The sequence below is a fragment of the Malus sylvestris genome, chromosome 6 (genome assembly GCF_916048215.2).
Source record: "Malus sylvestris chromosome 6, drMalSylv7.2, whole genome shotgun sequence".
NCBI lineage: Eukaryota > Viridiplantae > Streptophyta > Magnoliopsida > Rosales > Rosaceae > Malus > Malus sylvestris.
In genome coordinates this window covers 2,669,605-2,681,370 of record NC_062265.1, presented here as the reverse complement: position 1 = coordinate 2,681,370, position 11,766 = coordinate 2,669,605, and the positions used below count along the sequence as shown (strand labels likewise).

At 37.6% G+C, this 11,766-nt stretch overlaps 1 protein-coding gene and 1 long non-coding RNA gene across 3 annotated transcripts; one reads left to right on the top strand and one right to left on the bottom strand.

Annotated features, from left to right (window-relative positions):
• Positions 1-1,474: 1,474 nt before the first annotated feature.
• LOC126626723 (protein NUCLEAR FUSION DEFECTIVE 4-like) lies at positions 1,475-7,065 on the top strand. Its single transcript, XM_050296119.1, has 3 exons — positions 1,475-1,988; positions 5,163-6,112; positions 6,357-7,065. The coding sequence occupies exons 1-3, from the start codon at positions 1,509-1,511 to the stop codon at positions 6,823-6,825; spliced, it is 1,899 nt and encodes a 632-aa protein (XP_050152076.1). The 5' UTR covers positions 1,475-1,508; the 3' UTR covers positions 6,826-7,065.
• A 2,013-nt stretch (positions 7,066-9,078) lies between these two features.
• On the bottom strand, positions 9,079-11,755 carry LOC126625025 (uncharacterized). Of its 2 annotated transcripts, none has more exons than XR_007624305.1 (4): positions 11,165-11,755; positions 10,851-10,988; positions 10,174-10,265; positions 9,079-9,291 (listed from the first exon to the last, which is right to left on the bottom strand). It is a non-coding gene; the product is annotated as an uncharacterized LOC126625025 (long non-coding RNA). The 2 variants fall into 2 exon arrangements; XR_007624304.1 differs by having other exon boundaries at positions 9,081-9,291; positions 10,174-10,232; positions 11,165-11,749.
• Positions 11,756-11,766: the final 11 nt, after the last annotated feature.

Here is an 11,766-nt window from a genome sequence, read left to right as displayed (position 1 = left end):
TATAAAACTTCTAATCAAGTGATTGAACGACAAGCAAACTGACAAAGACAAACTTGTCTAGGTCCTTTCGTTCATATAAGCAATTCAATGAAGAATGAAAAACAAAAACATAAAATTAAAGTGATGCATTAAAGGTTTAAGTTTTTTTTAGAGAGACTAAGCACAAAGGGCACAAAAATTATTTAATTTATTCATTGAGACATTTATTCAAACACTTGGTTGGCATGTTGTCCCCAGTTGAACCATGTTGGACAATGGTAACAGATATCGACATATGCCGAAACAATCTAATGAGTGCTATAGAGAAAATTTGTCGAGTGCTCTCGACACAAGCTACTCCTAATGATCCTGAGATCATCTTTTGTCCCATACATCCGTCCTTGATTGGGCACGACCCTTGTAAGGAGCTTATGTAGCTAGAAACATTTCCTTGACTAATGGTGACGGGTGGGATCTTGAAACTCTTCGTTGGACCATCGGACAGATTTTCTTGTGTGATTATCTTGGCCGCGAAACTCTCCGTTGGCCGGCCGGCCGGCATTAACCTGGTAGAGATATTCAAGAACAAAGGATCCTTGTCGGAAGTTTCATTGGAATTAACTCAAAACTACATTATTGTCAACCACATAAACTATACCATGTGTTAAAATGTGACTCAAACAAGAATTTTGTCAGAAATGACCTAATAATCTTTGAAGTATTATCATATATATATTAGATTCGTTAATCTCTCAAATAATTAGGGCACAAACAAAAGTAAGAGAATATATTTGAGGATTTGCATGTGCATTAGAGACGTTAACCTCAGCGAGGGGAATAACTTATTATATACCTACACACATATTTTTTATTTGTGGATTCCCCTCCTCGAACAATCAACATGATCACCACCACACGGCATATGTACGAGGTCGGGTGGGAATCTCCCTCAGATTAATAAATTGAGGGAGAGAGAGAGAGAGAGAGAGAGAGAGAGAGAGAGAGAGAGAGAGAGAGAGATTGTTTGGGTTTTCACAACTCATTGTACAAACCAAGTGATCCAAGCCAAGTGGTCTTCCGGCCGCCCTTGGATGCCTCTGTCACATGTCAAATGTTACATGTTGCCATGTTATCACGACTATAGAGCCTCATTGTTTGTTAAAAATATTTACCCAAAAGCAAATTTAGTAAAAGAAAAGTTTCCTTTATTCGTATTTTCTTGCGTGTGAGCACTTATCTTGAACGTAAATGTATTTTAAGCCTCACATGTTAACCGTTTGAGTCAATCTATCTACTCTTGTGAAACCAATAGACATGCACTCATTTTAAGCGTTGATGCATTTGAGCTCTATTTATATCAGTAGTCGAAGTTAATCTACGTACGTATGTTCAACCGACCTGACCCTAAACTATTGTAAAATCTTCAATAAGTATTTGATTCAAGAAACAAAAAAACAATTATATGAAGCGACAAGAGAGAGCCAACTGTGGGGGCCCACATAAAGGGATATGCGATCGTTGGTCTATAAATGAGGCCACGTAGGGAGACGGAGAGACGCAAACCAAACAACGCAACCAGCAGCAACACACAACAACAACAACAACCGTCGTGGTGGTCTTTGCGGCGGGGAGGAGGCGCTGGCGCTGGCGCTGGCGGCTTTGACATTCCTAAACACCAAATATTTTTCAGGGCAATTCTGATGGCGGGGCAGTCGAGAAAATGGATGATTCTGGTGGCTACAATATGGATTCAGGCATTTACAGGGACGAACTTCGACTTCTCGTCGTATTCGTCGTCGTTGAAGTCGGTTCTGGGGATCTCGCAGGTGCAGTTGAATTACCTGGCAACGGCGTCTGATCTGGGCAAGGTGTTGGGGTGGTCGTCGGGGCTGGCTCTCATGTATCTTCCTCTCTGGGTTGTGCTGTTCATGTCCGCCTTTATGGGACTCATCGGTTACGGCATGCAGTGGCTTGTCATTCGCCAAATCATTTCCTTGCCATATATCCTGGTACGTACGTTTAATTTAATTTAATCTTATCTCTTTTTTATTAATTGTTTGTTTTTCATTCTCCCCCTTCCACCTCTAATTTATTAAAATTCTCTTACCATTCGCCATGTTTTATGTGATTTTTAATTAATTGGGTATTTGGGTTCCTATATTTGTATTTTGTTTATTTGATCCGAGTGTTGATTTAATCTAATCTAAAATATGGAACAGAGATTCGAACTCGGATGCAGAAAATTTCATATTATTTTGTGCAGTCAAAAGTGTTACGAATAGTTCGGAGTTCATCTGTTTGTGTTGTTATTGCAATTTGGTGTTGATTTGTTTTGTTCCAATCTTTCGTCAATCCCTAATTATGTGTTTAGGATTTTCTCTGTTTTTGTTTGTTTGATGCAAAATCTAGCTATTTGATCCATTTCTTATGGGTGGAAGAAGTAGTTTTATGTTACCATTCAAAGACGGGTGTTGCTTGTTTAGGGTGGATGGACTCCGTTCAACCACCGGAAATGGCTGCTCTCCCCACAATAGTGCTTTTTCTGTTTCCTTTTACTTGAAAGTTCTTCGTTTCATTTTCTCAAATTTAGAATTAAAGAAAGAAAGTTCTTCCTCTCCTTTTTATTTGTTTTATAGTAAAATTATACAAGGAAGAAAAGGGTAGAAAATATCACCTTGCCTTTTTCTTCCTTTATTTATGGTGAGTGGGGTCTGCGTCAGAATAGTTTGAAAATAGACTTATGGTAAAGTTTTAAGAGAGTTGCTGCTCAGCGTCTTATTTTCATATCCACATTAAAATCTTATCCGCTATAAAAGTTAAATGTTATTTTTTTCATTCGATATTATTTTTAAAATAATCGCTAATATATACATGAAATCTTAAAAAAAAATTTATAAACAAATAATATGTAAAACTAAAACTAAGGGCATGATCGTGATATAATTTGATCTGCTACATCTAACATAAGAAATACATGACTGTTCCGTATTAAAAATAAAATAAAAATTTCAATTGGATTCGACGGGACAACACAAGAGCTCAGTCGCTTGCCTTCTAGAAGTATCCATTTTACTGGTCTCATCCCCTCAACCTTTTCAGTGATCCATAGGTTTGGTACCGGGGGGGGGGGGGGGGGGGTAGGTTTGATCCATTTTAATTTACATCACATACTTTTTCGAGACCTCAATCAAATTTAAAAACACCTGCATAAAATACAACATTATTATTATATATCTATTAGGGTCTTTATTTATTTTACAAATAGACAAACATGTAATTAAAAATTTCATTAAACAGTGAGTGAGACTTTTGAAAAATGCTCCACAATCTTAAAAAAAAAAAAAAAACTCCCTTGCATTTTTCATTTCATTGTACATTTGATATTTCATAGTAATATAGTCATGTTTTTTCATTAGACTCTGATTTTAGATATGGAATACTTGAATGACAGATGTGTTTTTATATTTTGAAGTAATTTTCATGTGATAATATGGTACATAGATACTGCATGTTTAGTAATTTAGTATAACGTTTTTTATTTGATTATTTATTACAATAAAATATATATATTCTTTAATGAGTAAAATGGTCGGATCTATTACCTGTTAATTTTAACGGGCCGATTTCGAGTCAAGTCATATTAACCGTTCATATTAACGAGTTTGACATAACATGTCCGTTACAATATCGGATGTGCCACGAACATGACAAACACGACCCGGTCGCCAAGCCTAACTTACACAATCGAGCATCATCAAATTTTATGAACAAAAGTGAACTTTTCTTTTAAGTTTTTTTTTAGTGATGAAACAAAATTCTGTTGGAATTAAAAAGCTTCCTTTCAATATCAACTTCAATTTTGTGCCATAATATTTGCAGAAAAAGGGTACCGCATTGGCTATGATAAGCAGATTTGTTGGAACGTTGCTGCTTGGTAACTTCCTGGAGTTGTCAATATTTGGTTTTTGTTCACGTTTCTTTTTTTTCACCTTTCTTTACCATTTCTTGTCTTTTTCTTTCTCTAGTTTTGTTTCTCTCATTGTTTTTTGGTGTTAGTGTACCAATAAAATCTTCGTCATCTTTCCGTCTGAGACAACAAAATCTTCATACAAATTAGTTTCTGTTTTCCCTTTTTTATTCAAAAGGTAATAAGAAAATAGTAAATTAGAAAGAAAAAATAAAAACTCTATTTAAGTTCTAAGTGTTTTTTCTAAAGTAAATTGTTTCATAGCTTTGTACGAAAAATCCAAAAAGAAAAAAGTAGAAAGATATAATTTCAGTTTATTTGGCACGTGACTCCAAATCATGGTGGATAATATGGGTGTATGTGTTTCAACAAGTAATCTATATAACTCTTTATTATTTCTTACTATGGAAATACTCCGGACCACAATAAAGTTTTTTGTTCAATGCTTACGAACTTACTCAATAAAGAAATGCCAAGCCTAATTGAATTCTGTTTATTCCTTAGTTATAGTTATTAACTTATTTATAGTGATTGGTGAGAGTTTGCATTCAGCTTTTACACTGTTAGGTCGACGTCAAGAATCTACACCAACAATTTCTTGCATTTGCATGCATGCGTGTCATCGTTTTGATCGAGTACGAGAGTTTGATGTGCCAATAAAACTGTTTGTTGCTCCATTTTTTTATCGACTAATTAATCCTCCGACCACTTTTCCAAACATTCCATGTGATCGATTCATGGCTGTATTGTTAATCAACCTCATATGAATCTAAGAGTACTTGTTAATATGCATTTCATGTGATAGATGACTAGATTTTTTTAATTTAATCATTTTTTTGTTTAATATAATTGTTTTGTCTATATCTAATATCATATGAGCTATGGTTATAGATTTATTTCAATTTTTCTAACTGAATGTAAATAATTGACTACCATTGCCATCTTATTAAAATATTTTTGTAATGTGCCATATCTGACCATTCATTTTGCCGTTCAAAAATTTACATTTGATTCTAACATGACCATTTCAATGGTCGCGCATGAATCACGTGCAACTTATCAGAAGAATGGAATTGTAGGTCTTGCTGCAATTTTCCAACTGAAAATTTGCAACATAGACCTATTATAGTAGATAATTGTATTGTTGTAATTTTGCCTGAGTGTTTTTCATGGGTATAGCTCTAACTTGTCTTATTATGGAACTTGTGGGTGGCAGATATTTCTTCTGTGTTTGTTGGCTGGGTGTAGCATCTGTTGGTTCAACACCGTATGTTTCGTTCTTTGCATTCGGAACTTCCCAGCTAATCAACCCTTAGCAATATCACTCACAGTAAGCTTCAATGGTGTAAGTGCAGCCTTATACAACCTTGTAGCCGATGCAATTGACTCATCGTCAACTTCTTTATTTCTCTTTTTGAATGCTGTCATTCCCCTTGTCACTTCTGTAGCGGCATTGATCCCGATTCTCCGCCAACCCACTCTAGACCCTCTCCCACCTGATGGAGTTCGCCGCGACTCCCTCATATTTCTCATTTTGAATATCGTAGCTGTCCTAACTGGTGTTTACCTTCTTCTCTTTAGTTCAACCTCATTTGATGCACCAACAGCTCGTCTCCTCTTAGCCGGTGCCATTTTCCTACTCATTTTCCCTCTGTGTATACCTGGCATTGTCTACGCTAGAAGTTGGGTTCGTCGTGTCATCCATTCTAGGATCCGCTTTGAAGGCTGGGGCTTGGTTCTTGTTGATGTTGATGATCTTGAGCTTCATAAAGAGCTTCTTTCACGTGAGAACAGTATGAATTATGGGAATGGATCTGTTGGTCACCTCTTGAACAATAACGAAAGACCTCCTTCAACTTTGTCATTTAGACAGAAGAGCGGATATCATAGCACCGAAGGGTGTTGTGGGGCAATTGTGAGCAAAGATCAGTTGGTAATGCTTGGGGAAGACCACACAGCACGAGCGCTTGTACGAAGGCTCGATTTTTGGCTATACTACTTCGCGTATTTTTGTGGAGGTACTATTGGTCTTGTGTACAGCAACAATCTAGGGCAGATAGCTCAATCGTTAGGACAGAGCTCCAAGACTTCAACCCTTGTCACACTTTATTCATCATTTTCCTTCTTTGGCCGATTGCTATCAGCTGCACCAGACTACATACGTGCGTAAGTATTGATAATGCACACTTCTTCTTTGCCTTATTTTTGTAAATTACATCAATTGATGACATAATGTGTGAAAAAAAAAAGTTGGTTATAATGTACCTGTGAAATTAGTGTGTGACGACATATCGTGTGGTCTAATATAATCCGAAGTCCGATCACTTCAGTATTTTGTTTTGCAAACTTTTGCAATTTTTACATATTTGATTAGCAAGACTAAGAAAATGTTTTTACCAATATTTTGCAGGAAATTTTATTTTGCAAGGACCGGATGGTTGACAATTGCACTTTTACCAACCCCAGTTGCCTTCTTGTTGCTAGCGTCATCAGGCAGCAGCTTGGCTTTGCACACAGGCACTGCACTAATCGGATTGAGCTCTGGATTCATTTTCGCAGCAGCTGTTTCAATCACATCGGAGCTCTTCGGGCCTAACAGCGTAGGTGTTAACCACAACATTCTTATTACCAACATACCAATTGGTTCGCTCGTCTATGGCTTTCTCGCAGCCATCGTTTATGATTCCAACGTGAGCTCTAACCTAAATATCTTAAGGACTGACTCGATTGTGTGCATGGGGAGGGACTGCTACTTCTTGACCTTTGTTTGGTGGGCATGCATATCGGTTCTTGGCTTAGGTTCAAGTGTGCTGTTATTCTTAAGAACCCGACATGCGTATGATCATTTTGAACATAATCGTTCAACACAACTCTTCTAACATGGAATGTTGTTGGAGGCAAAAGATAACACGTTTCTCAGGTTATTGCTAACTTTTGGAGGTAGAGGAGGAGCGTACTTTCCGGCAAAAAGTTTGATTGTCGATTGATGATGAAGACACTATTGAGGGAATACTTCAACAACGTATTTATACATGTTGGTTAACCAAGAAATTGGTTATGGTTTATTTATTTATTTTATAATTTTTTATTTTTAATAAGAGAGTTTTGATTATGGTTTAGATTCATGTTCCATTTGTTCTAGGTTTCTCTTTTGTACATTAGACCAACTCTAACAATGGGCTAAACCCCCCCCCCCCCAAAGATCCACTCCAACTCATGACCTAAAATTAATCTAAAACCTAAAACTCAAATGGAGGTCAAATACTAACCTAAGTTTAGGCCACAAATTGAAGTGGACTTCAGCTTCTGTGACTGAAACATGGGTTGTGAAGCCCAATTGCCCTCTGTCACTTGCTCCACGCCTAGCACGCAAGGCCTTCAACCTGCATTCAACCAAGGTGGACCCCACCCACGTGGGTGTGTCCCCCGGTTTGTCAAGTTTTGTCTGTATTCTTAGTTAGGCCCGTACTTGGTTGCCTGAGCCCGGCCTGCTGTTGGGTTTTGCAAGGCTTGGGCCAAGGGTTTGAAATCCCTGATCGGCCCAAATGTTAATCTTGATCCGGCCCGCTTTGAAAACTATATTATTAAAAAATAATCTACCTTGGTTAGGCTGGCTTATCATCACTGATTGTCAATTGTCATTGTCAAATAAGGGTTCTAGGTATAGTCTTTGACAAACAACTATTTTGGTTGTATTTGGATGAAGTAAAGAGTAATATTAATACCAATAATAGCATAAAGGATTGCACATTATGCGTGCATAAGGAGGAACTGACCCATTTGGCTACACATTTCACTTTGTTTTATGACAGCCTTAGTACTATTAAAATGACTGCTAATCATGTCTTTCGTGATCGAACTAACCATATTGAGCTTGATAATCATTTTATTCATGAGCGAGTCAAGCTTTGCACTCACTAGGACAAGTTTTGTCCCTTCAGTTCATCAAACCGTGAGTGAACCTTCTTCTTAGCTCGAAACTTTTCTCAAGGCCACCATGTTTGTAAATCAAATAACCTTATTTGTGTCTCAAGTCATTGACTTTGTGATATCAATACATCCATTACTCTAAATTCTACACTCACTTTTCTGCCCTAGCAAGTGAAGTGCTATACGTGATATACTTATTTTTTGTGTTATTTCCTACAATATTTAGATGTATTTTCTCTCTAAGGTAGCGTAGTTTTATATATATATGAATCAACAGTCCAATAATATTTCTTCAAGTCTGGTCCATTTTAATGGTGATTGATATGAATCAAACAGTATAGGTTTGTTTATTTACAAATGGGAATTGGGTGGTGGCGCTGACAGTGAGAAAGCAAAGGTACCAATAAACTGCTTTATTAACTACCAAGCAATTGCTTAAGAGCCTTGCGAATTACATGCGTGGTTGACAAACATGATTATTTAACAAATTGGAAAAGAAAATCCAACGTGCATCGATTTTTCAAATCAAATACGTGCCTCGCAAATTACCCAAAAACCTGGCTTACTGTCGAAGTCAAAATCCACATGCAGATGCGTCTACTTAAAGTCTTAGAAGTCAAACGCTACGAAACCACACACATATGAACCCTAAGATTTGGCCATGAAGTTAAGAAGGATTCAGACGGAATAAGTTTACCACCAGAAAGCATTATGACTCAATAACATGATGCCATGTGTGAGTATTTTTCTAGAGGGATACTTTGGATGCGGTCCCTAATCCTTAACATTCTTTGACTAAAATCTTAGGGGTGTGCTATCCACACACCCCTTTTTACTTCTCACACACCTTTTGTTAATTTCTGTTCGTTGATCTTCTTCAATTGAAAACCTAAAAGGTGTGGGAGAAGTAAAAAGGGGTGTGTGGATATCACACCTCAAACCTTAATGGTATTCAAAGTTTGATCAAAGTCCACTAACTTTGTACAACTCATTATATTACAATTAATATTTTTATTTTTATAGTTTTGACATTAATTGTTTGATATTTTATGAGATTTATAATCCTATAAATTTAAAATCCCTCATTATAATACTATTAGAAACGGTTACAATAAAAAAATTCAAACATTTTGATTGAATAAATGGATAAAAACTATGTAAAAATAAGAAATAATAAATGGCAAAAGAATGTATCCGTAGTGTTAAAAAAATTGGTACATTTTGACACACCCCGTCCCGAAGGAGGGCGTGCTGGCCGTCACGCAAGAGTGACGTAACCATTTACATAGTTCAGAAGCTTTAAAAAAAATTTCCAATTACTAAGATGACACACCCGAGGGTGAGTCCTACTTTTGTGAATTCTGTCAGAACACCGTTGGATTCCTCGTGGCCACCAAAGCTCTGCTAACTTGAACCTGGAGGGGCGCAAAACAAAATTGAGTGGGTCAGTAAAACAAAGTTTTTCGAAAACTTTTCATTTAAAATATTTCTAACCCCTCACCGTAAAACCTGTATACTTTCCCAGAAAATAGCATATATATAAACATATATATAAGCAAAAATCTCAAATCTCAAACCTTTAACACTTTTCAGAAAAATATATATATATAACCATATGAAATCTCAAAACTTGAATCCCAAATCTTTAACATTTTTCAAGAAAAACATGCCATGCCATAAATCAAAATATAAATCAGGTGAAATAAGGAATCAATCGGAGACCCTGCAGTTGGTCCTATACGATTAATTCAATAGCTCAATATCTCACTAAGCCGGAGTCACCACAGTGACCTATACGGCCCTACTCTGCACATCACTCGGAACTACGTAAGGTAGTCTGTACGATGAAAGGTGTAAAAATACGCTCTAGTGCTTCTCTCATCAATCATCAGCGCGCATAACTAAGATCACCCACTAGTCGGAATCACGCCTAGTGATCTATACGACTAGCATGTCGGAACCCTCACATGGTCTGTACGACATCCACCTACTTGGATCCAAGGCGAGCGTGCGGTGTGGTGAATAAAATAAGCACTAACACCTAGGGTGCAGGTTATGAGCTTGAAACATCTTATCAACAATCAATTAAATGAATAATGAACTCACCTGACTTACCTGTGCCTCCACAGCACCATGCAACATGTATGCATCATATATCAATCATATAACTCATGTGAAATTCACCTTTTCCAAATAATTCTATGCATGGCATTTTCAAAACATAATTTCGTATAAATTCATCTTCTGGGAAAAATTTATAGTATAAAGGTAATACGAAAACAAAACTGCCCACTCACCTGGAGTTCGCTCAACAACTCCCTAGCACCACACATCAAGGCGTCATGAAGATTAGCGCCTAGAACAATAATCAAACCCAACCTCAGAAATCCTGCCGATAGAATACATAACTTATATAAGACACAACACTACGTAGTTCGATCCGGATGATCTGCAATTCAGATTTCAAATCCGAAACTTCCAGAGGCCCACAATATACCTCTAGGACAACATCCTAAAATTTCGTTACCATCCAACGGTCGGATCTCCGTCAATTTCCAAAACTAAGTGACGGTTAACATTCTATTTTATGAACTTACAATTCTAATTCCGGAATATCCGTAAATCGGATTCCCAATCCGTAAGTTCCTATAATCCTCAAATATTACGTATTACAACGTATCAAAGTTTGATGACGATCCAACGGTCGGATCGTCAATTCACATTTTCACCTAACCCCGAATCGTAACCAACTTAGGTTCAATTATTCAATTTACGTCCATCAATTATCAAAACAGAACCTAGAACCTTAATCACAAGCTAATAATGACATTGGCGGCCATTGGCCACACGCCGCCGCGCGGGCCGCCGCGGGTGGCGGTTGGCCGCCCCCGGCTCGCCGGAAAATTCAACTATTTCCAAAAATTACCAAAATTTGCAGATTTGAAGATCTCAATGAGTAGAACAACTTTCATACCTGAGACCAAGGCCAATTTGGCCTGGAAGTGCTTCAATTTCACCAAAACCGTGAAGAACCCTAGAATTTGGGTGTTTCCAATTCGACCTTCAAACTTGTTCCAACGCCTCAATTACCTCTTGGGCTTTGTTCTAGGTCCTAAAGGAATGCTAAAGGTGTTAGTAATTGAAAGAAAACATTTCAAAATTTGGAGAATTTAAACAAAAGGGTCGCGGCACCCGTAGGGGTGTTCTTCGCGAAATCACAACGAAATTCAATGATTCTTGGGGTGAAACGTAAAGAGGGAAGGCCTAGATGATGATTAGGAGTGGTACCTTGACTCAATTCGTCGGAAATTTGGACGGAAATGGCGAAAACCCGCCGATTTGGAAGCTTGGGTCGCGCGGGTCAAGGGTGACCCATTCCTCCTGTTCCCCCGCGCACCACTCTCCCTCCTTTCCCTCCTTTCCGTCCCCTGATTGGTCAGCTTCTTCCTCTCCCTTCTTCTGGTTTGCTCTCACCTTCTTCTTCTCCGATTGGGCATTTCTGCCCAGTCTCTTCTTCTTTTCTGTTTTCTGTTTCTTCTTCTCATACACATACACACACCAAAAACCTTTCCCTCATCCCAGCCATCCATTTCATTCATCAATAAATCTGGGCCGTCCAATTTCATAAAAGAATTTCTATATTTTACTAAAATTATAATTCCTTAAAATTCCAAATTTCAAACGTTAATAACTTCTTCGATATAACTCCAAATCACGAACCGTCTGCGCCCACACGTCCGTAACGACGAGTACTACGAGGATATGTCAAGAAAACAAATCTTAGATGGCACGACACAACGATTAACCTCGAATGATGTGCGTGCCTCGAAGGGCATTTTTGTAAAATCCTTTATTAAAACTTTAAAAATTCTTAAAATTAGGGACGGGCT

Bases quoted from the DNA above. Each gene is read 5' to 3' on its own strand.
- LOC126626723 (XM_050296119.1), top strand. From the start codon at position 1,509: ATGAGGCCACGTAGGGAGACGGAGAGACGCAAACCAAACAACGCAACC. The intron at 1,989-5,162 runs GTACGTACGTTT...TGTGGGTGGCAG, and splicing joins TTTCCTTGCCATATATCCTG to ATATTTCTTCTGTGTTTGTT. The intron at 6,113-6,356 runs GTAAGTATTGAT...AATATTTTGCAG, and splicing joins GCACCAGACTACATACGTGC to GAAATTTTATTTTGCAAGGA.